We start from the raw sequence: 20,256 nt of genomic DNA, 5'->3' as shown, positions 1-20,256 counted from the left end.
AGCCTCCACCCACCGGGGCAGGCGGAGCAGGGGTGCAGCAAGCAGGGGCAGGGCCAGCTCATTCGGGGCACGTCCAGGCACCGGGCAGGGGCAGCCTGCTGCAGGGCAGGGAGGGCAGGGGGGCTGGGCGTTCCGGGCCTTCTCCCTTGGGGTGACTCACTCTGACCCGGGGGCAAGGGGTCACCTGAGGGCCAGCGACGCGGAACCCAGGAATCGGGGGCCCTGGCCGGCCGTGGGAGGCCCTAGACCCCCCACGTCCGGAGATTTCAATGCCTTGGGCGTTTCCGGATTGCGGACAGGACATCCGTTTGCCGGACGCAGAAGAGACAGGCACACGTCAGGACAGACAGAGGGACCGGGCGGCAGGCCCGAGCGGCCACAGGGAAAAGGACGGGGAGCAGGCAGGAGACCGGGAAGGGGAAGCAGGGCGCGGGTCCAGCCTCGTTCTGGGGGGGTCCCGGCCTCATCTGGGTCGCACGTGGCACACGCCGACCGCACGCATGCACCTGGCAGGTCCCTCGGCAGCCGGGGACCCCGGCCCGCCCCCCACCCCGAGGTCTGACCTTGTGTGCGCGGCAACACCAGACACGCCCAGCTCCTCGGCAGGCCATCAGCAGGGCTGGGGGTGGGGGGGTAGGGGGGTCACCGGGGAGACACAGAGGGGGACGGGGCAGGTGCAGAAGGAGACGAGAACGCGGTTACGGAGAGAACCCGGGGCCAGCGACCAGATGGCGAAGCGCGCACAGGGGCACGGATCTGGGGCGAAGGGATGGAAGGCAGGTGGGAGCTCTCCTGGTCCTGCTGGTCACCGGTGGGGAAGCTGAGGCCCCGGCACTGAGGCCCGCCAGGTGGCACGGGGGCCTCCCGGCAGCGCCCGGAGGGGGGCCCCCACCGGGATGGGGGGATGGCGCGCATGGGCGGCAGGTAGGTAGCATCCCCAGGCTGGAGACCCCACCGAGCCCACCCGGGATAAAGCATAAGGTCCCACCTGCAGCCCCCCCCCCGAGAGTGGGCGTGGGGGGGGAGGGTCCCCCGACCTAATGAGGTGACTCAGGGACAGCCCACCAACAGGTGCTGGCGTCGGGGCCCGGTGGTAAATGTCAGTCCGGAGGCGGTGCGGGGGAGGGGCGCAGGTGGAGGCACCTGCCGGGAGCCGGCTCCGAGGAGGGGGGCGGCCTGGGAAGCGGAGCGGGGGGGCGGGGGGAACGACGGGCCCCGGCAGCCACCCGCAGGCGCGCCGCCACCGCGCCCCCCTCGGGCTCTCGGGGCGGGGCCGGGCTCCGGGGGCGCTCCGGGCCTCCCCGCCCCCCGCCCCCCCGTGCGTACGTACCTCCACCTGTCGAGATGGGGGGGGGGGGCCCGGGCTGGCTCCGCGGTCCCGGCCCGGGCGGGCGCGGGAGGATCCCGCTCGCCGGGTCCCGGCCTGGGGTGGGGGTGGGGGTCCCGGCCGCGCGCGCGCGGGCGGGGGGATGGGGGGTGGTCCCCGGGCGGTCCCCCCTTCTCCCCCGCGGCGGCGGCCGCAGGTGCGCCTACCTGCACGGCGTCGCCGGCCATGTCCCCGCGCCGCCCGCCAGGGGTCCCCGCGCCGAGGGAGGGGCCGGCCGGGGAGCGCGCGCGTGCGCCCCGGGGGCGCGCCGGCGAGGGGGGCGCGCGGCCCGCTCCGGCCTGCTCGGCTCCGGCTGCGCCCGGCCCGGCCGCCGCGTCCGCGCGCCGCGCCCTCCGGCCGCCCCGGGCCGCTCACGTGACCGCGAGGTCGGCGCCCGGGGAGGGGGCGGGGCGAGGGGCGCGGCTCCCGGCGGCCCCCGGGGCGCTCCCCCCCCCCCCCCCCGCGGGCCGGGCCACCGCGTCCCCGCCCCCTGCCCGCGCCGCGGCCCCTGGCGGGAGCCCCCCCCTCCCCGAGCGCGCGCGCAAACCTTCCCCCCAGCCCGCGACCCCCGGGACCGAACCAGCCGCGTGCAGGCGAGGCGGAAGCCTTTGGGGGCTCCCGGGACCCCCCAAAATCAGCCCCAAACAACTCTTCCTCCCCCCCCTCCCCTCCTGAGCCCTGGATTGGCCGCCTCGGGCCGCTGGGGCCCCAGTTCAAGGGCAAGGGAACTTCCTCGGTGCCTGGAGACGGATGTGGGTTCGCATCCCGACGCCCCAAACCCCTCAGTGCGCCCCAAATGTGAAACCGGGGGGACTTACCCACCTCTCGGGGGTTGGCGAAATTAGCGGGGAGGGGGAAGCGCGGAGTGCTGGCCATTGTGCCAGGCAAACAGCAAGCGCCCAATAAATGGTAGCCGCCCAAGGTGACTGTGGTTAAAAGGGGTTCGAATCCCAGCTGGGCCTCGGCTGTCCCGCCGTGAAATGGGGCGCAGTCTCTTCGCGGGCTGCTGCATACAGGAGGCGCGCCATAAATGCGGGTCCGGGTCCAGCGCGGGAACTCTTCCACAGCAGGCGGCTTCGGCTGGCGGCGGCCTCCGCACCCTTCGGTCCCTTGGAAACCGGGTGACAGAGCCCAGCAGAGGTCCCCGGGGCCCCGGGCCGGGAGAGCTCCCTGGCGGCGGCGCCGGCTGCGCGGGCGACCTCCTGGGACCCGGCGAAGCGCGGAGGGCTGCGGGGACCTTGGTTACACCGCCCCCCGCGTGGTTTGCGTGGTCCCGGAGACCGGGGCGCCGTGTTTCCTCCCTCTTTTTTTCCTTTGGAAGATCCTCGGGGGATTTGAACCGAGCAAGCGAGGGCACGGCGAGGAGGGTGCCACCCTCCTCCCTCGCGCCCACCTGCCCATCGGCTCACGGGCACCACCGGCGCAGTGGCGTCCTCCCTGTCCTCCCCGCTCCCGCCCTGGCTCCTCGCAGTGTTCCCCTCAGGGCGCCCCTGGACACCGAGTCAGGGTGATCAGGTCCCTCTGCTCCCCAGAACTCTCCATGGCTCCCACCTTACTCCACGCAAAGGGACAGCACAAAGCCCAACACCTCTGCCCCGGTCACCTCCCCTGGTTTCTTTCTCCCACTCTGCCCCCGCAGTCACACCTGCCCGCTCCATTTTTCATCCATTGAATAAAAAACACCGCCAGCTAGTCCTTTGGCTCCCAATGGGGAGAGGAGGAAACAGGCCGAGAGAGGCCACTCACCTGGATGGTGGTGCTCGGCTGTGCCCTAGGACTTCCTCCAAGTCTCCAGCCGATCCATTTTACAGACGGGAAGGATGAGGCAGCGTGGAACTCCCCGCTGGCTCAAGGACGGGCTGCCAGGAACAGCCGTGGCTGGGCACGGGCCTCTCCCGCCTGCCAGGCTGCCGGCTGCCTCCCCAGACGGAGCTGGGGAAACCTGCCAGGTTCTCGCTCTAACCTCCCGCTGCTCATTTACTCGGTGAACACGTATCGATGTCCGCTGGCAGCTTTGGTGGCGCTGGGAATGGAGGCACGCTCTGGGTGTGAAACGGGGAGGTCAAGGATGAGTACATGACCTCAACAAAATAGGTAAAGTGTGCCCACTTCTTCTCTGGGGCCTCGGAAGCCTTAAATCTCGCCACCCTCCTCTGCTGGAAAACTCTCCCCTGGCTCTGCAGAGCTAGGGAACACTTCCCATCTCTCCTTGTCCTGTCCCTGCCCACCTGTCCGGCCTCTCCCTTTCTCACTTGCCTCACCCCATCCGGCCACAGTGGCCTGCCTTCTGTTCTTCAGACGTGCTCCTCTCCCAACCCCAGGGCCTTTGCGCTGGCTGTAGCCGCTGCCTCTTGCTTCTCGTCTCGGCCTGCTCTTCCTTGCTTCATTCCCACCTGTTCTTTGAGAAGGGTCCCCTGACCTGACTGCAGTCCCACTTGGAAGAGTCCCCATCCCATCCCTCCCACACTCTCCCTTCCAAACACAGCTGGATTTTTCTTTCTTGCAAGTTGTGATACATTTGACCCCCACCTTTCTTATCTGCTCCCTGAGGCTGGGTGTTATTAGCCAAAGGGGTGCTGATGCAAAATACCAGAAATGGGTTGGTTTTCATAAAGGGTATTTATTTGGGGTAGGAACTGACAGATACCAGGCCATAAAGCATAAGTTACTTCCCTCCCCAAAGTCTATTTGGAGCAACATGGCTGCAGATGTCTGCGAGGGTTCAGGCTTCCTGGGTTCCTCTGGGCTCAGCTCCTCTGTTTCTCCACAAGGCCAGCTGTAGACTATCAGGTGAAGGACTCTGTCTCTCTCCGTGGGGTTTCTGCTGTGTCTAAGGAGCTGTCTCTATTCCTCTGTGTTCTTCTCCTGGCTCAGGTCCTCTCTTCCAGGGTCTTGCTTCTCTCTGGGTTCAGGGTTCCTCTCTTCCCAGGGCTTGCTTCTTCCTGGGCTCAGGGTTCCTCTCTTCCTGGGGCTGGCTTCTCATTCCTCTGTTGTTGTAGAATTTGAGAGAGGTTCAATTATTTGCGTATAGAGAGGCCAGGACTCAGGAATGATTTTGAGAAGGAAAAATGGTTTATTGACGGCCAGCCAGACTCGGGAGCTTTCTGTTTCAATCCCGAGCCCCGAACAAGACTTTCGAGTTTCTTTTATACAGAGAGGAAAGGTTAAATGGTGCCTTTGTTTCAGTTCTCAATAGGCTTGAATTAGCATATATATCTTCCACTTCTTAGGTAAGCTTTTAGCATGGACTTCATATATTCTAGATAAGCTTTTAGCATATTTGGTTTGCATTTCCCCTGAATACTTAAAGTTTATAGCCCTTGCATTGTTAAACTGTTTCCTGGGACTGGAGTCGTTGCCATGGTCACCAAGGGCAGGACTGCAGCCTCTTACCATTTCACACCCACAAGTCAGACAGCTTAGGTTACCTCTGAAGAGACAAAGAGCCTCCCACCCAGAGCCCACATCACTGTGAGCTGACTTCCCAGGGCTCCAGCTTAAGACTTCAGCATCAAACTCCAACATCAGAAACCCCCAACTCTGTCCTTTGCCATGCCTTTTATCTGGGAGTCCCCATCCACCAAGGGGCGGGGACTCAATGCTCTAAAGACGTGGCCCAATCAAAGCCCTAATCATAACTCAATCACGCCCAGGTACAGACCAGATTACAAACATAATCCAATATCTTTTGAAATTCATAACCGCATCAAACTGCAACACTAGGGATACTGTCTGTTTTGTTCGTTGTTGGGTCCTCAGTTCCTAGAGCAGGGCCTGGCACATAGTAGGTACTCAGTAAGTAAGTGAGGAATGAATGGATGGACAAGCAGACTGGGCGTCTCCCAGGGTGTCAATGAGTGGGGGCTGAAGGGGGGAGCAGGGTCCGGTTGCTCCTGATGTGGGGTGGGGAGTCCTGCAGCTCCGTAGAGTTCAGTCTTGCTACCAGCGGTGGGGGCCACTGATGGCGCTGCGTGAGGACTCTGTTGCTCAAAAGAAGGCTCTTTGGAAGCGGATCTGGCTCAAGCGATTGGGCTCCTGTCTACCATATAGGAAGTCCAGGGTTCAGTGCCCAGGGCCTCCTGGTAAAAAGGCAAGCTGGCCTGCGTGGAGAGCTGGTGCAGCAAGATGACGCAACAAAAAGAGACACAGAGGAGAGACAATGAGACACGCGGCAGACCAGGGAGCTGCGGTGGCGCAGGAGATTGGGCGCCTCTCTCCCAATCCGGAAGGTCCCGGGATTGGTTCCCTGTGCCACCTAAAGAGAAGACAAGCAGACACAGAAGAACACACAGCGAGTGGCCATAGAGAACAGACAATGGGGGTAGCATAAATAAATAAATCTTTAAAAAAGAAAAAAGAGGGCTCTTTGGAAACCAAATGACCACTAGTAGGTGCCAGAGAAAGAAAAGGGGGATAAAAGGGAAGTGGGGAGTTACTGCTTAATGGGTGCAGGTGAAAAAGTCTGGGTGATGGGTTTTGGTGATGGTGGCAGGACATACTGAGTATAGAAACAGCAGTGAATTGTACATCGGAAAGTGACTAAAGTGGAAACAGCATTGTATACACATTCCTACAATAACAAGTAAGGAAAGAAAAAAGAAAGGAAGGAAAGAAGAAAGAAATGAGGGCAGGTTTATCTGAAGCCAGAAGAATGAAATGTATCAACAAGGCTATCTCAAAAAACGGATGTTGGGCGTCAGGGCTACAGAGCAAGTAGAAACAGTTTAGGTATTTTATAAGCAAGCAGTAACAGGAAACACAATTTAATATCAACTACTTAGAAACAGAAAGTGAAACTATGTGTCTAGTTTATAAAAAAAACGTGTGTGTGGACTAAGTGTGCCTGCATACAGCCAAATCGGATGCCACCACACACACGCAGTGAGACCTTGGACAAGTCACTTCATCTCTCTGTGCCTCAGTTTCTTCATTTGTAAAAGGGGATGATAATAGTGGCACCTACCTGGTAGAGCTGTTGGGAGGCTTAAATTATTGGAAAACACAGAGCAGGAGTGCAATAATCATTATCTTTTAAAAATAAATCTGTACTATTTTTTCCCTTATTTTTTGCTCTGCCCTGCTGTTTTTTGCTGTCTGTGTCCATTCGCTGTGTCATCTTCTGTGTCTGTTTCTCTTTTTGTCTTCTCTTCTCGTCTTTCTCCTGTAGGATTCACCGGGATTCGATCCTGGGGACTTCTGATGTGGAGAGAGGTTCCCTGACAATTGCACCACCTCAGTTCCTGGTTTCTGTTGCGCCTTGCCTTGACTCTCCCCTTCATCTCTCCTTTGTTGCGTCATCATCTTGCTGTATGACTCACTTGTGCAGGCACTCAGCTTGCCTGTGTGGGCCTGCTTTTTTCATTTACCAGGAGGCCTCAGGGACTGAACCCAGGTCCTTCCATATGGTAGGCGGAAGCCCAATCACTTGAGTCACCTCCCCTTCCCTCTTCATTTTATTTTTTTAAAGATTTATTTATTTCTCTCCCCTCCCCCCTCCCCCCACTTGTCTGCTCTCTGTGTCCACTCGATGTGTGTTCTTCTGTGACCGCTTGTATCCTTATCAGCGACACGGGAATCTGTGTTTCTTTTGTTGCGTCATCTTGCTGTGTCAGCTCTCTGTGTGTGCAGCACCATTCCTGGGCAGGCTGCACTTTCTTTCACGCTGGGTGGCTCTCCTTACGGGGTGCACTCCTTGTGCGTGGGGCTCCCCTACGCGGGGGACACCCCTGCGTGGCAGGGCACTCCTTGCACACATCAGCACTGCGCATGGGCCAGCTCCACACGGGTCAAGGAGGCCCGGGGTTTGAACCGCGGACCTCCCATGTGGTAAACGGACGCCCTAACCACTGGGCCAAGTTCGCTTCCCGTCTTTTTTTTTTTTAATATTTATTTTATTTATTTCTCTTCTCCCCCAGTTGTCTGCTCTCTGTGTCCATATGCTGTGTGTTCTTCTGTGTTCACTTCCACCCTTGGTGGGACCGGGAAACTGCGTCTCTTTTTGCTGTGTCAGCTCTCTGTGTGGGCGGCACCATTCCTGGGCGGGCTGCGCTTTCTTTCGCGCTGGGCGGCTCTCCTTAGGGGGCGCACTCCTTGCGCGTGGGGCTCCCCCACACGGGGACACCCCTGCGTGGCACGGCACTCCTGCTCATGGGCCAGCTCCACACAGGTCAGGAGGCCGTGAGGATGGAACCCTGGACGCTCCATATGGTAGGTGGGTGCTCTATCAGTTGAGTCACATCCACTTCCCCCCTCTTTATTTTTAAAGACGCTTTAGATTGCGTCCCTGTGTCATTGAAAATGTAGGGGATTCCCATATACCCTCCTCTCCCACACTTTCGCCCATTAACAACATCTTTCGTTAACGCGGTACATTTGTTACAATTGATGAACACGTATTGAGGCACTACTGCTAACTATGGTCTCCGGTTTACATTAGAGTTTACACTTTGCACCGCACAGTTTTATAGGTTTTGACAAAATGTATAATTGCCTGTATCTGTCACAGCAATGTCATGGAGGGTAATTCCAATGTCCCCAAAATGCCCCATGTTCCAATTATTCTTCTCCCTCCCTCCCCTCAGAATCCCCACTGCCTTTTTATCAATGTTGCAAGGCCTTTCATTACTAGAAAAATAAGAAGTCTACTTTGGCCCACAGTTTCATTCCCCTGTTATGTTTGCTCATTCCCCAGTCTTGAGGATTTGGGGGTGGCGAGGCCGACTCTGCTTCCAACGGAAAGGGGGCTTAGGTCCCACGGGCAGATGGATGGAACTGTTTTACTTGCAGTCGTAGATACTCTCTGGTTTTTGGAATGGGCGCTGTTCATCATCATCCTTTTGTTAGCTGTCCTGGGCAAGCCAGATGGCCTGGAAGCTCAGTGTCATTTTATTTGGGATGTCGCCGGGGGGTGTGGGGGAAATCAAGATGGGGAGGTGAACAAGGATCATTTCCACTTTAATTGCAATGTTTTACTTCTTTTATCGTTAGTTATCTCAATAGAGGAACAACTTGCACACTGTAAAGTCACAGATTTTCCAGAGCACGGCTCAGTAAATTTTTATATATGCATATATCTGTACTAGTCAAGGTTCTCCAGGGAAACAGAACCCACAGGATGCTATATATATATTGTCAATATTACGAGGGATTTATTATAGGAATTGGCTGACAGCATCCTGGGGGCTGGCAAATCCAAATTCTGAAGGACAGGCCACAAGTTGGGAAGTCTGATGAAGGTTTCTGTGAATTGGCCAGGAGAAGCTGGCTAGCTGAAGTAGAGACAGAAATTCTCCCTTCCAGCTGCTGAAATCATCACTTCTCCCTTTAAAAGGTCTTCCACTGACGAGGCAATCTCTCATTGCCAGCGGCAATCTCCTTTGTTGATTGTAGATGCAATTAGCCGTAGATGCAATCAACTGAACTGATTTATTGAAATCCACAGACTATCCTCCCAGTAACAGTCAAAGCCAATGCTGCTTTGAGCAGACAACTGGACGCCACAGCCCAGTGGTGATGAATTTAACCGCCACCATATCCCTGCAACCACCACCAGTCCAGCTCGCCCTGCATTTCCACTCACGCCTGCTCCCGGCCACCTCTTCCTAGGGGTTGCATCGCCACAGATTCACCCTGCCTGTTCTTGCGCTTCATGCTTTGTGGAATTATCCAGTAGGTCCTCGTTGGTGTCTGTCTTCTTTCTCTCCACCTAAGGTTTTGATTCCTATTGGGATGGAATTCACATACCCTAAAACTCAGCGTTTGGGAGTGTACAGCTCCGTGGTTTTTAGCGCAGTCACAAGGAACAGAATGTTTCCGAGAATTATCCATAATGTGGCGTGCAGTGCGAGTTGGCTCCTTTTCATTTCTGAAGAAAGCACAGTTTCTTTACCCATTCACTCGTTGATGGACACGTGGGTCGGTGCCAGTTGGGGCCATTATGAAGAAAGAGCGCTCCCTGCTCTTCTTCTGGACACAACCTATTTCCTTAACTGTTGGATCTGTACCTGGGAGAACCGCTAAGCCATGATGCAGGTGCCTGCTTAACCCTGGCATCGGGGGGCGGTGGGCAGTGTCTGCAGACGTTTCTGGTTGCCAAGACTGAGCGGGTGCTACTGGCACCTGGCGAGTGCGGAGCAAGGGGCTGTCCCAAACCCTGCAGTGCCCCAGGACAGCCCCCAAATGCCAGGAGCGCCGAGGCTGGGAACCCCCAATTCAGCTTGTTAGAAACCGCCAGCCCAGGTTCCAAAGTGGCTTCTCCCTCCCCGCCGGCAGCGGATGAGAGTTCTGGCTGCTCCCCAGCCTCTCCAGCTCTTGGCACTGTGTCAGTCTCATCCTTTGGAGCTATTTGGGTGGGTGGTTCTGGGGGCTTTTAGGGCTGGAAATAATTCTCAGGTGAGTCAGGTCACGATGACAAACTACTAGGCTCTGTTAATCACGGGTGATGGATTTCCTTTAGGGAGCTCTGCTCTCTTCTCTGTTTCAGATTAGACGTGCCCCCCGGCTACAGGGACGGTGGACAGGCTGGGTGGTTTTGGTTTTCCCCAGACCTCCCGAATGAATTCCACTGGTCTTTGCTGCTTCCTCCAGACCCGCGGCTCAGATGACCTCAGGACTGAGTTCACTTCCCAGCCGCTTTCCTGGCACACCCCCACTCTTCCCCAGAACTGTTTTTTTCCCTGCTTCCCTGTTACTTGGCTTTGGCCTTGGGCACCGCCTTCACAACACTCCCACCCGGCCTAAGGGAGGGAGAGAAGGGCTGGGCGTGAATTCCTGACAGCTGTGTGACCCAGAGCCTGGGAGTTCCCCTCTCCGGGCCTCAGGGCATTTACCTGGGAAGGTATCCACTAATCTTCCCAGCTGGTGTGGGGATTAAAGGTGTTGATATGTTTAGACTACTGGAATAAGCCTGGGCTCCAGAACTGGATCTAGGGTGAGGTGAGTGACGAATTTACTGCAGGTGCAAAATTTAAAGGGGCTCCAAAATAACTCAAGACTCAACTAAAGGGAAGCAGACTTGGCCCAGTGGTTAGGGTGTCCGCCTACCACATGGGAGGTCCGTGGTTCAAACCCCGGGCCTCCTTGACCCGTGTGGAGCTGGCCCATGTGCAATGCTGATGCACACAAGGAGTGCCCTGCCACGCAGGGGTGTCCCCCGCGTAGGGGAGCCCCACACATACAAGGAGTGCGCCCCGTAAGGAGAGCCGCCCAGCGCAAAAGAAAGTGCAGCCTGCCCAGGAATGGCGCCGCACACACGGAGAGCTGACACAGCAAGATGATGCAACAAAAAGAGACACAGATTCCCGTGTCGCTGACAACAGAAGTGGACAAAGAGGAAGACACAGCAAATGGGCACAAAGAAGAGACAACTGGAGGGGGGGAGGAGAAAAAAAAAGACTCAACTAAATATGCATTTTTAAAAAAAATCTCGAAATGAATGAGAAAATTTTCAAATCAAGATGGGATCAGTGTTCCTGATTGTATTTGTCAGTCAAAGGGGTGCTGATGCAAAATACCAGAAATCTGCTGGGCCTTATAAAGGGTATTTATTTAGGGTAGGAGCTTACAGACACCAGGCCATAAAGCATAAGTTACTTCCCTCACCAAAGTCTACTTGGGGCAAGATGGCTGCTGACGTCTGCGAGGGTTCAGGCTTCCTGGGTTCCTATGTTCCTGGGGCTTGCTTCTCTCTGGGTTCAAGGTTCCTTCCTTCCTGGGGCTGGCTTCTCTTTCCTCTGTGAGCTGACTTCCTAGGTCTTCAGTATCAAACTCTAACATCAGAAATCCCCACATCTTGTATCTGTGAGTCTCCACCCACCAAGTGGGGATTGGATGGGGACTGCACCCCCCAATGATAACTCAATCACGCCCAGGTAAAGGTCAGATTACAAACGTAATCCAATATGTCTTTTTGGAATTCATCAATTATATGAAACTGCTACACTGATTTTTATTTTTGCTTTAGGCATCGATGTGGCTTGGCTCTACAAAGCCGTGCTACTGATCCAGGCTTTCTTTAAAATGTTGATATTGGGAAGCGGATGTGGCTCAACTGATAGGGCGTCCGCCTACCATATAGGAGGTCCAGGATTCAAACCCAGGGCTAGCCCATGAGGTGAGCTGGCCCATGCGTAGTGCTGATGTGCGCAAGGAGTGCCGTGCCATGCAGGGGTGTCCCCCGCGTGGGGGGAGCCCCATGTGCAAGGAGTGCGCCCCTCAAAGAGAGCTGCCCCACGTGAAAAAAGCGCAGCCCGCCAGGAGTGATGCCACAAACACAGAGAGCTAACAGAGCAAGATGGCGCAACAAAAAAAGACACAGATTTCCGGTGCTGTGGAGAATGTAGGCAGATGCAGAACACACAGCAAATGGACACAGGGCAGACAACCGAGGGGGGGATATATAATAAAAAATATATATATAAAATAAATCTTTTTAAAAAACAAATGAATGTTGATATTTTTGTTCATAGTAGTTTTGGGTTGTTGCTGTTTTTTTTTTTGCATTAACTCTGATTTTAAAAGATTGCCTCGGAGTGCCGTGCCACACAGGGGTGACCCTCACGTGAGAGTGGTCCCACACATAAGGAGAGCCGCCCTGCGTGAAAAACGCGCAGCCTGCCCAGGAGTGGCGCCGCGCACACAGAGGGTTGATGCAGCAAGACGGTGCAATAAAAAGAGGCACAGATCCCAGTGCTGCTGACAAGAATGCAAGCAGACACAGAAGAACACACAGCGAATGGACACAGAGAGCAGACAACCAGGGTGGGGGGGAGGGGAGAGAAATAAATTAAAAAAAAAAAAAGCACTACCCATACATCCAGCAACAGGAGGATCTCAAAAGCATTATGTTGAGTGAAAGAAGCCAGGCACAAAAGACAATTTACTGTTATGATTCTACGCATATGAAACTCAAGAACAGACAAAAACCTATCTGTGGTGATAAGTACTGGAACAGTGGTTGCCTGGAAAGGGCTGAGGGTGAGGCTGTCTTGAGATGGGCGTTAAGAGAACATTCTGGGGTGATGGAAATGTTCTCTGTTCAACTGGGTGGTTGTCACTCGAGTGACAATGGCCAACATTCATTCATCTGTACTTTTTTTACTCTAAGTTGCACCTTAGTAAAGTGCTGGGGGAAATGAATACCAGGAAAAAGTAAAATGAATCAAAATTCCTATGACCTAAACAGCTGGGTATGTGGCCGCGACCCGCCATAGCCCCTAGCAGTGTCCCTCCGGTCCTGGATCTCAGGGAATAGGAGCTGCGGCTCACCATTTCTCAAACCCCCATGCCCTGCGGAGCCCCTTCCCCACTGCGGGGCAAACTGCCCATCCTGTCCACGCTGGGGTCATTTCAAACCCCACCCCTCCTCAGAGCCCTTTCATAGCGTCCGCAGTGGAGGACCAGGAGGCCGCGGACTGATGTCCACTTCGAGAACGCGCAGCTCCGGAGTCTGTACCGAGGCCCTGTTTTCCAAGAGTACCCGGAACAGGAACAGCGCGCCGGCTTGGTTTGCCAGTAGTAAACATGGCGGCACCAACTGCGAGCGAGTTTCCGGGCACGTGACGACGCGCGCCCAGCGCCCGCCCCCCGCAGCCCACTCGGGCTCGCCCACCTGCAGATGGACCAATGAAGCGGCGGCATGGGCCCCGCCCTCTTACCGCTCTCCACCAATCGTCTCCCGGAGGCCTCCGAGGCGGCCCAATCGCCGCCGCCGCCGCCCTTTAAATGAAAAGGCAGCGGTCCAGTGAGAGGGCCGCAATCGGCCGCGGGAGACGGGAAGCCCGGGAGTTGTCGTCTGGGCGCGCGGTTGAGAAGCTGAGTCGGTAGGTTCTTGCTGCGCGCAGAGGCGAACGGAGAGTCGGGTGAGCGGCGGGGCCGGGGCGCGGGGCCGTGGTGCGGTGACGCCGGCCGTGTGGCCGGTCGAGTGGGGGCGAGGGCGGACGCCGGGGGTTAAGGGGAGGAGGGGGCGCAAGGCCCGGGGAGGGGGGTAGGGCGGGGGGGTGACCGGGGCGCGCGCCGCGAGCGGCCGTTGGGGGCGCATGCGTGAGGGGGCGGAGCGGCCGTTGGGCGCGGGGGCGCATGCGTGGGGGGGCGGGCCGGCCGTTGGCGCGCGGGGCCGCTTCCGGGGGCGGCTGTCAGGGCCGCCCCCCCGGCCGGGGGCGCGGGCTCGTCTGCGGGCGTCAGGCCTTAGGAGCAGGGGCGGCGGCGGGAGAGGCCGAAGCCTCGAGACGGGGCGAGGGACTCCTGCCTCCCACGACCTGCGGCGTTTGGGGGGGACTCGGGGTTCCGGGCCCTTAGGGCACGAGAGTCCATTTGGGAAACAGAAGTCCCGGTGCAGGGAACAGAGGCGCCCGAGGGGCACTCAGTGGCGTGTCCTTCTGGGGTGTCGCCGCCCCCTCGCCGGCTTTCAAGTTCATCCACTCGGGGGACCTCAGCCAGCGCGGTCACCCCCTCTGGGAGGGACAGCGCCCCGCCGCCACCTCCTCTGTCCTGATCCTAGTTGATCTTGAGCTCGAGATCCCTGTGTCACCCCCTCCCTGCCCCGTGCAAAGTCTCCTCCCCACCCAAACCAAAATAAACAACTTCCGCTTGACCTCCCTATTTCTTATAAATCCGCCCTTGTCCTCTTGGTCACCAGGGTTTGAAACCCACAGTAGGTGATCCTGGCCCCTGTGTGTCCTTGGTTTCTCCGGGGGATGGTCCGGCTCTGTGGGTGGTTCCACCCTCCCCTTCTCCCTGTCGCCACCCTGGCTAATCCCCTTTTTGTTTCCTGACCGGTTTTCCCTCTCGGTCTCACCCCCCTGCTCCACCCTCGTCTTTGCATTAAATCACTCTTGGCAGATTCGGGTTGAGTGACTCAACCCCAAAACCTGCTGAGTGGTTCCTTATCTGTCGGTTAGCCCTGCAAGTGAAAATACGGGGCCCGATGGGCTCCTCCACCTTTGTCTCCTACCTGTACATTGGCCACGCTGCCCTACTCCCCCTTCCCCTAGAGGGTCTGATGCTTTTTGGACTCACCTGTCTTGGCTCTTGTTCTTCTCCCTGCCACCTGAGAAAGGACCCCTTCCAGCCCTGATGCTGCCTCTTTCAAAAGTCAGAGGAGGACACGTTTATTCTAGCTCTGAACGCTGCCTGGAGGCTTTGCTTCTGGTTCCCTTCTCTCAGTCCTTTAGTGAGCACCTGGGTAGGGTAGGCGTTGCGTGCCAGGCACCGTTTTAGGTGCTGGGGATGAAACAGTCAATAAAAAAGCTAGTCGGGTAGGAACGATGACAAATGTGTAACATGTCAGGCTGGTGTGACTGGAGGGGGAGGCTCTTTTCAGTTGGAAGAGTTGGGAAAGGCCCTTTGGAAGCAACCTAATTTAAGGGGAGGCTTGAATTAATCAGGAACGCTGTGTACAACTGAGGTGGAGAGACAGTTCCCAGCAGCACAAACGACGTGCAAAGGCCCACAGGTGTATCTGAGGTACAACAACAGGAGTCTGGAAAAAACCCACTTGTTATTTTTATTTTCTTTGACTCTTAGCTGAAATCTAGCATGTCTTTCACTCGTGAATAAACGCAGTATATAAGTTACAGTACTGTCCGTTTCACCTGAGTGGCAGAGAGGTCCATGGGACAAAAAAGGCTAAGAACCCCCTGTGCTACAGCAAAGGCCAACGAAGTGAGGGGCGTGGGGGAGATGAGGTCTGAGGGGTGGGGGGGTGGGGTCAGTAACAGCTTTAAAGACCGGAAGAGTTTCAAGACTGAATGGTTTGATAGACTAGAGACTGTTACGAGCATGCCGGGAGCCAGTGGAGGGAGATGAAGGGAGGAGTGCGGGCACCCAACTCAGCCTTTCAGAGGTTCCCTCTGGCTGCTGTGGGGAGAGTTGCTTGACGGGGGTGAGGGTGGCAGCAGGAAGGCGGATGTGGAGGCTCCTGGCCTAAACCAGGCAAGAGTGGTAGCGTCCAAATGTCCATCGCTGGCGGGTGGGCGGACTCTGGACCACCCAGAGAACGGAGTATTATTTGCCTGTGAAAAGGAGTTGACGTTCTGATTCCTGCTCCAGCGTGGGTGAACTTTGAAGACGGTGATGCTGTAAAGAACCCGGTCACAAGAGCCCACCTGTTGTCTGGTTCCATTTCTGTGACGCGTCTAGAATAAACGCCTCCGTAGAGACAGAAAGGAGACGAGTGGTTGTCGGGGGCTGGAAGGGGGCGGGTGGAGTGATGGCTGAAGGGGACAGGAATCCTTTCTAAGGTGATGGAAACGCGCTAGAAGTGACTGGCGGTGGCTGCACACCTCTGACGCGGAAGTTTTAAATGGGGGAGTTGTATGGCGTGTGAGTGGTACTTCAATAAAGCTGTTCTGAATACTTTAAAAGAGAGCACGGTGGTGGCGGCTGGGGCAGGTGTGACGGGGCGAGAAGTGGCTGGGTCCACCCGGCAGGACTTGCTGACGGACTGGCCTTGGATGGGGAGAGAGAGAGAGAGGAGACCCTTGAGGGGCTGGCGTTGCCTTTTATGGGGTGGGGGAGGCAGGCTTGCAGGAAGAAACAGGGAGTTTTGTTAAGGGCATTTTGAGCGCAACTCCCAAGAGGAGAGCCGGAGGAGGCAGCAGGTCATCGAGCCTGGAGTTCAGGGGAGACGATCTCTGGGAGGCGTTGCACAGGGGTGCTTGAGGCCTGGGGTGGGATCCGGACAGAGGCAGTGCAAGGAGTGGCAGGGGCCTTGGGGAGAAGGTCCCCCGTCCATGCCTTACCCCCCCCCCACCAGCCCAGGAGCTGGGGGGGGGGTTTGCAGAGGGGGGGCTCCGCTCATCTTTGGGCCCCTGCTAGCAGTGCTTGCCCCCAGAGGATGCTCTGCGCACAGGTGATCAGAGGAGGGAGGCAAGAGGGCCCTGTGAACTCCCTCTGCCCGCCGCGCTGGGTGGGCCCGGGCCCTTCCGTGACCGCGCGGAATTGTCTCCTGTGCAGACCACAGATAGGAGGCGCTGGGCCCAGACGCGGCTCCCTCCCGCCTTGCTCTCCCAGCACTGCGGCCCGCCAGGTCCCCGGGTCCCGTGGGCCCAGCGCGAGGGCTGGGGCGGTGCGTTAGAGCCAGGACGGCAGTGCTCTTGCGCAGCCGTGGGAGCCGTGTTCCCGGTGGCAAGTCTGAGAAGCAAGCTGGGGGCGGGGGCAGGTCAGCGGGCCAGGAGGAGGGCAGGGGGACGGGGGCTTCATGCTTCCGGCAGGGGGAGGCTGCTGGGGGTTGTGGCTGGGGGCCAGGGAGAGGTGGGGCAGCGCGGGCGACGGAGGCGGTGGGTGAAGGGGAGGCGTGGCACAGGGGCTTGAGGGGGCGCGGCGGCCCCTCTTGGGCAGCGCTCTCGGCCCTGTGCTGGCGGTCCCGGCTCCTCCCCCGCCGGGGGTTCCGACACCTTGGTCACTCTCCCTGCCCTTCTCTCCGCAGGAAGCGCCATGGCCGAGCAGGATGTGGAAAATGAGCTTTTGGATTACGAGGAAGACGAGGAGCCCCAGGCTCCAGAGAGCACTCCCGCGCCCCCCAAGAAGGACGTCAAGGGCTCCTACGTGTCCATCCACAGCTCCGGCTTCCGGGACTTCCTGCTGAAGCCGGAGCTCCTGAGGGCCATCGTGGACTGCGGCTTTGAGCACCCGTCGGAGGGTACGCCCTGCCCGGGGAGGCCCCCTGCCCTGCCCCTGGGCAGCAGGCCCCGGGCAGGGTGGCCCCGGCGCTCGCGCCCCCGGCGCTCACGCCCGCTCTCTCCCCAGTCCAGCATGAGTGCATCCCGCAGGCCATCCTGGGCATGGACGTCCTGTGCCAGGCCAAGTCCGGGATGGGCAAGACGGCGGTGTTCGTGCTGGCCACCCTGCAGCAGCTCGAGCCCGTCAACGGACAGGTGCGTGCCTGCGCTGTGTGCCGCGGGTCCCGAGATCCGGCGGAAAAGCCAGAGGCTGGAGACCCCCACCGCACCACTGCTGCTCCACGCAGCCTTCTGGGTGCCCCGTGCTTCCAAAGGCGGGAGGGAGCCGAGCAGGCCCGGGACGGCCGTTACCCACCGTGGCTGTCGCCCGGGTCCAAGGCATCGTGCCCTGCGGCTCGGGGACAGCGTAGATGAACCCCAGCGTCTGACCCTCGCGGTGACCCCGGGCCACGCACCCTGTGGCTGCAGGTTGCTCCCCGTGCCCTTGTTCCGCAGGCCTTAGCGCAGGGGCGCTTAACCGGGGGTCCTCAGGCCGCCAGGGCCCGCGGGAAGATTCCAGGGGGTCTCTAAGCTTGAATTGATAAAACCCCACTCCTTTATTTCCTGGCCTCTAGCTGAAGCCTAGCATTTCCTTCACTTAGGAACCCGTGCAATAAGTACATTACAGCAGCATTCATTCCACCAGGCTGCCAGGGGGGCTGTGGAACACAAGGGTGCAGAGCCCCTGGCCTGGGGGAGGCTGTGCAGAGGCCACACGGTGCTCGGCATCGCCGGGCCCTTCTCCACCCTGGCCCTGCCGCAGGTGCCGGCCTGGGGGGTGGGTGTCCGCAGCTCCAGGCGGGCGCCAGGGCGAGGGCAGGCGGAGGCAGTGGGCGGGACGCGGTGTGGGGCGGCGCCCGTGCCGGGCGCCAGCAGGACGCTGCTAGGGCCTGCCCTCCCGCCCCAGGTGACGGTCCTGGTCATGTGCCACACGCGCGAGCTGGCCTTCCAGATCAGCAAGGAGTACGAGCGCTTCTCCAAGTACATGCCCAGCGTCAAGGTGAGCCGGCATGGCCTTGGCCCTGGCCTGGCCCAGCGCCTGGTGCTCCTCAAGAGGCTGAGGAATTACGAACCGCCCCGGGACCCAGGCCCTGCCCAGCCTGGGCCGCTCCTCTTCTCCCGGGGGCCGCCTCTGCCCTGGGGGGTCGGGGGACCACGGGCGCCGCGGGGCCCTGCCAGCAGCCTCGCCTGCCCCGCAGGTGTCCGTGTTCTTCGGGGGCCTGTCCATCAAGAAGGACGAGGAGGTGCTGAGGAAGAGCTGCCCCCACGTGGTGGTGGGGACGCCGGGCCGCATCCTGGCGCTCGTGCGCGGCCGCAGCCTCAGCCTGAGGAGCGTCAAGCACTTCGTGCTGGACGAGTGCGACAAGATGCTGGAGCAGCTGGGTGAGCGCCCCGTGGGCCCCGACAGGGCTGGCGCCCCGGGCGGGGTCGAGGTGGATCCCGGAAGGTGTGGGGACAGAGGCCGTGCTGGCGGAGCGAGCCCCCGCCCCCAGGAGAGCCAGGGCCGGGGGGAGGTGCTCGCGCCCGGGAGGCAGCTGCAGCTCTCACCCCAGCGGCCGTCTCTGCCTCAGGCTCCCCTCCCCGAAGCGTGGCCCGAGGCGCACTGGCCCGGCTGCTCGGCGCTGGCAGCGTAAGTGGACAGCAGCTCCGCCCGCTGCGCCCGCCCCGAGTCCAGCCCCCCGGCACCTGGGGGCTCGCCCCTCTGGCCTTGGGGACGTGCACGCGCCCGGCCTGGGGCCGCGGGCCGGGGGAGGGGCGGGCCAGCCCCGTGCCCACTCGCCCCCGCCGGCCCCATGCCCACTCGCCCCCGCCTGCCCGGCAGACATGCGGCGGGACGTGCAGGAGATCTTCCGCCTGACCCCCCACGAGAAGCAGTGCATGATGTTCAGTGCCACCCTGAGCAAGGAGATCCGGCCCGTGTGCAGGAAGTTCATGCAGGACGTGAGTAGCCGCGGCGCCCGGCGGCCGCGCCTGGCCTGCACTGGAGGTCGGGGAGAAGCGGTTCCTGCCGCAGGAGGCTCGTGGGCCCTGGGGTAGTCTCGCAGCCCTGGCGCCGCTGGCCGGAGGGGCCTGGGGCGGCGAGGGCCCGGGTGTGAGCCAGCTCCCCCGCAGCCCATGGAGGTGTTCGTGGACGACGAGACCAAGCTGACGCTGCACGGCCTGCAGCAGTACTACGTCAAGCTCAAGGACAGCGAGAAGAACCGCAAGCTCTTCGACCTGCTGGACGTGCTGGAGTTCAACCAGGTGAGCCGCGGCGCCAGCCGGGCCCGGGGCAGGGCAGGCCGGGGCTGACCCGCGCCTCCCCGCAGGTGCTGGTCTTCGTGAGGTCGGTGCAGCGCTGCGTGGCTCTGGCCCAGCTCCTGGTGGAGCAGAACTTCCCAGCCATCGCCATCCACCGGGGCATGGCGCAGGAGGAGCGGTGAGTGCTCGGCCTGGTGGCAGGGCCCGGGGTGCCCGGGGGCCCGGGGCTCACGGCTCTGTTCCCCCCCCCAGCCTGTCACGCTACCAGCAGTTCAAGGACTTCCAGCGCCGGATCCTGGTGGCCACCAACCTGTTTGGCCGCGGGATGGACATCGAGCGCGTCAACATCGTCTTCAACTACGACATGCCCGAGGACTCGGACACCTACCTCCACCGGGTACGCCGCCGCGGCGGGCCCCGCGGGGCGCCTCGGGGAGCGGGCGCGGGCTGGCCTCACCCCGCGCCCCCCTGCTGGCAGGTGGCCCGCGCAGGCCGCTTCGGCACCAAGGGCCTGGCCGTCACCTTTGTGTCCGACGAGAACGACGCCAGAATCCTCAACGACGTGCAGGACCGGTTTGAAGTGAACGTGGCGGAGCTGCCGGAGGAGATCGACATCTCCACATACAGTAAGCGGCCGGGCCGGTGCCGGCGGGGGCGCCCCTCTCCCTCCCTCGCCCGCCTTCCCTCACCCGCCTTCCCTCGCCCGCCTTCCCTCGCCCGCCTTCCCGTGTGTCTTGCAGTTGAGCAGAGCCGGTAACCAAGCGCCTGGCGGGCCCCGAGTGCCCCTGCCTGCCCACAGGCCGCTTCCCGTGCTTTGGGAGCCACGGCGGGTCTCCCTTTGTACTCTGTTAAAGCTGCAGATTTGTGTAAGAATAAATTTTTATTACGAAAGCCTGGCTCCCGTCCGCTCTGTTCGCGGCTGTCAGCCCACAT

The 20,256-nt window shown here is 59.7% G+C and overlaps 2 protein-coding genes across 7 annotated transcripts in view; one reads left to right on the top strand and one right to left on the bottom strand.

Moving 5' to 3' along the window:
* The window catches only part of PKN1 (protein kinase N1), a 44,364-nt gene extending 30,982 nt beyond the window's left edge, over window positions 1-13,382 (bottom strand). The window contains exons 1-2 of one of the 2 annotated variants that reach the window (XM_071212764.1): window positions 13,021-13,382; window positions 3,113-3,408 (exon numbers count right to left, since the gene is read on the bottom strand). Coding sequence is in view for 1 of the 2 variants with exons in the window: in XM_058290295.2 (XP_058146278.1) it covers window positions 1,534-1,554 (21 nt within the window). In the remaining variant the exon portion in view is untranslated. Of the gene's footprint in view, window positions 1-1,533; window positions 1,668-3,112; window positions 3,409-13,020 lie in introns of those variants that run through there. The other variant, XM_058290295.2, reaches the window with a different exon arrangement.
* DDX39A (DExD-box helicase 39A) lies at window positions 13,099-20,214 on the top strand. 5 transcript variants are annotated; one of them, XM_058290297.1, is made up of 11 exons: window positions 13,099-13,185; window positions 16,791-17,003; window positions 17,111-17,238; window positions 17,990-18,082; window positions 18,282-18,465; window positions 18,905-19,023; window positions 19,195-19,326; window positions 19,392-19,501; window positions 19,576-19,720; window positions 19,802-19,949; window positions 20,064-20,214. In XM_058290297.1, exons 2-11 carry the CDS (start codon window positions 16,799-16,801, stop codon window positions 20,078-20,080), a joined length of 1,281 nt encoding a protein of 426 aa, XP_058146280.1. In that variant the 5' UTR covers window positions 13,099-13,185; window positions 16,791-16,798; the 3' UTR covers window positions 20,081-20,214. The 5 variants fall into 5 exon arrangements, with proteins under 5 accessions (XP_058146280.1, XP_058146282.1, XP_058146281.1 ...); XM_058290299.1 differs by having other exon boundaries at window positions 13,109-13,185; window positions 16,795-17,003; XM_058290298.1 differs by having other exon boundaries at window positions 13,113-13,224; window positions 16,795-17,003.
* Window positions 20,215-20,256: the final 42 nt, after the last annotated feature.

The sequence above is a fragment of the Dasypus novemcinctus genome, chromosome 30 (genome assembly GCF_030445035.2).
Source record: "Dasypus novemcinctus isolate mDasNov1 chromosome 30, mDasNov1.1.hap2, whole genome shotgun sequence".
Classification (NCBI taxonomy): Eukaryota; Metazoa; Chordata; class Mammalia; order Cingulata; family Dasypodidae; genus Dasypus; species Dasypus novemcinctus.
Note: the sequence above shows the minus strand (reverse complement) of the source record. Positions and strands in the feature narration are given on the sequence as shown.

What these genes read in the sequence shown, in the direction of transcription:
- DDX39A (XM_058290297.1), top strand. Translation starts at nt 16,799, where the DNA reads ATGGCCGAGCAGGATGTGGAAAATGAGCTTTTGGATTACGAGGAAGAC. An exon ending in AGTACATGCCCAGCGTCAAG is followed by an intron (nt 18,083 to 18,281) that starts GTGAGCCGGCAT and finishes CCTGCCCCGCAG; the next exon opens with GTGTCCGTGTTCTTCGGGGG. An exon ending in GGCATGGCGCAGGAGGAGCG is followed by an intron (nt 19,502 to 19,575) that starts GTGAGTGCTCGG and finishes TCCCCCCCCCAG; the next exon opens with CCTGTCACGCTACCAGCAGT.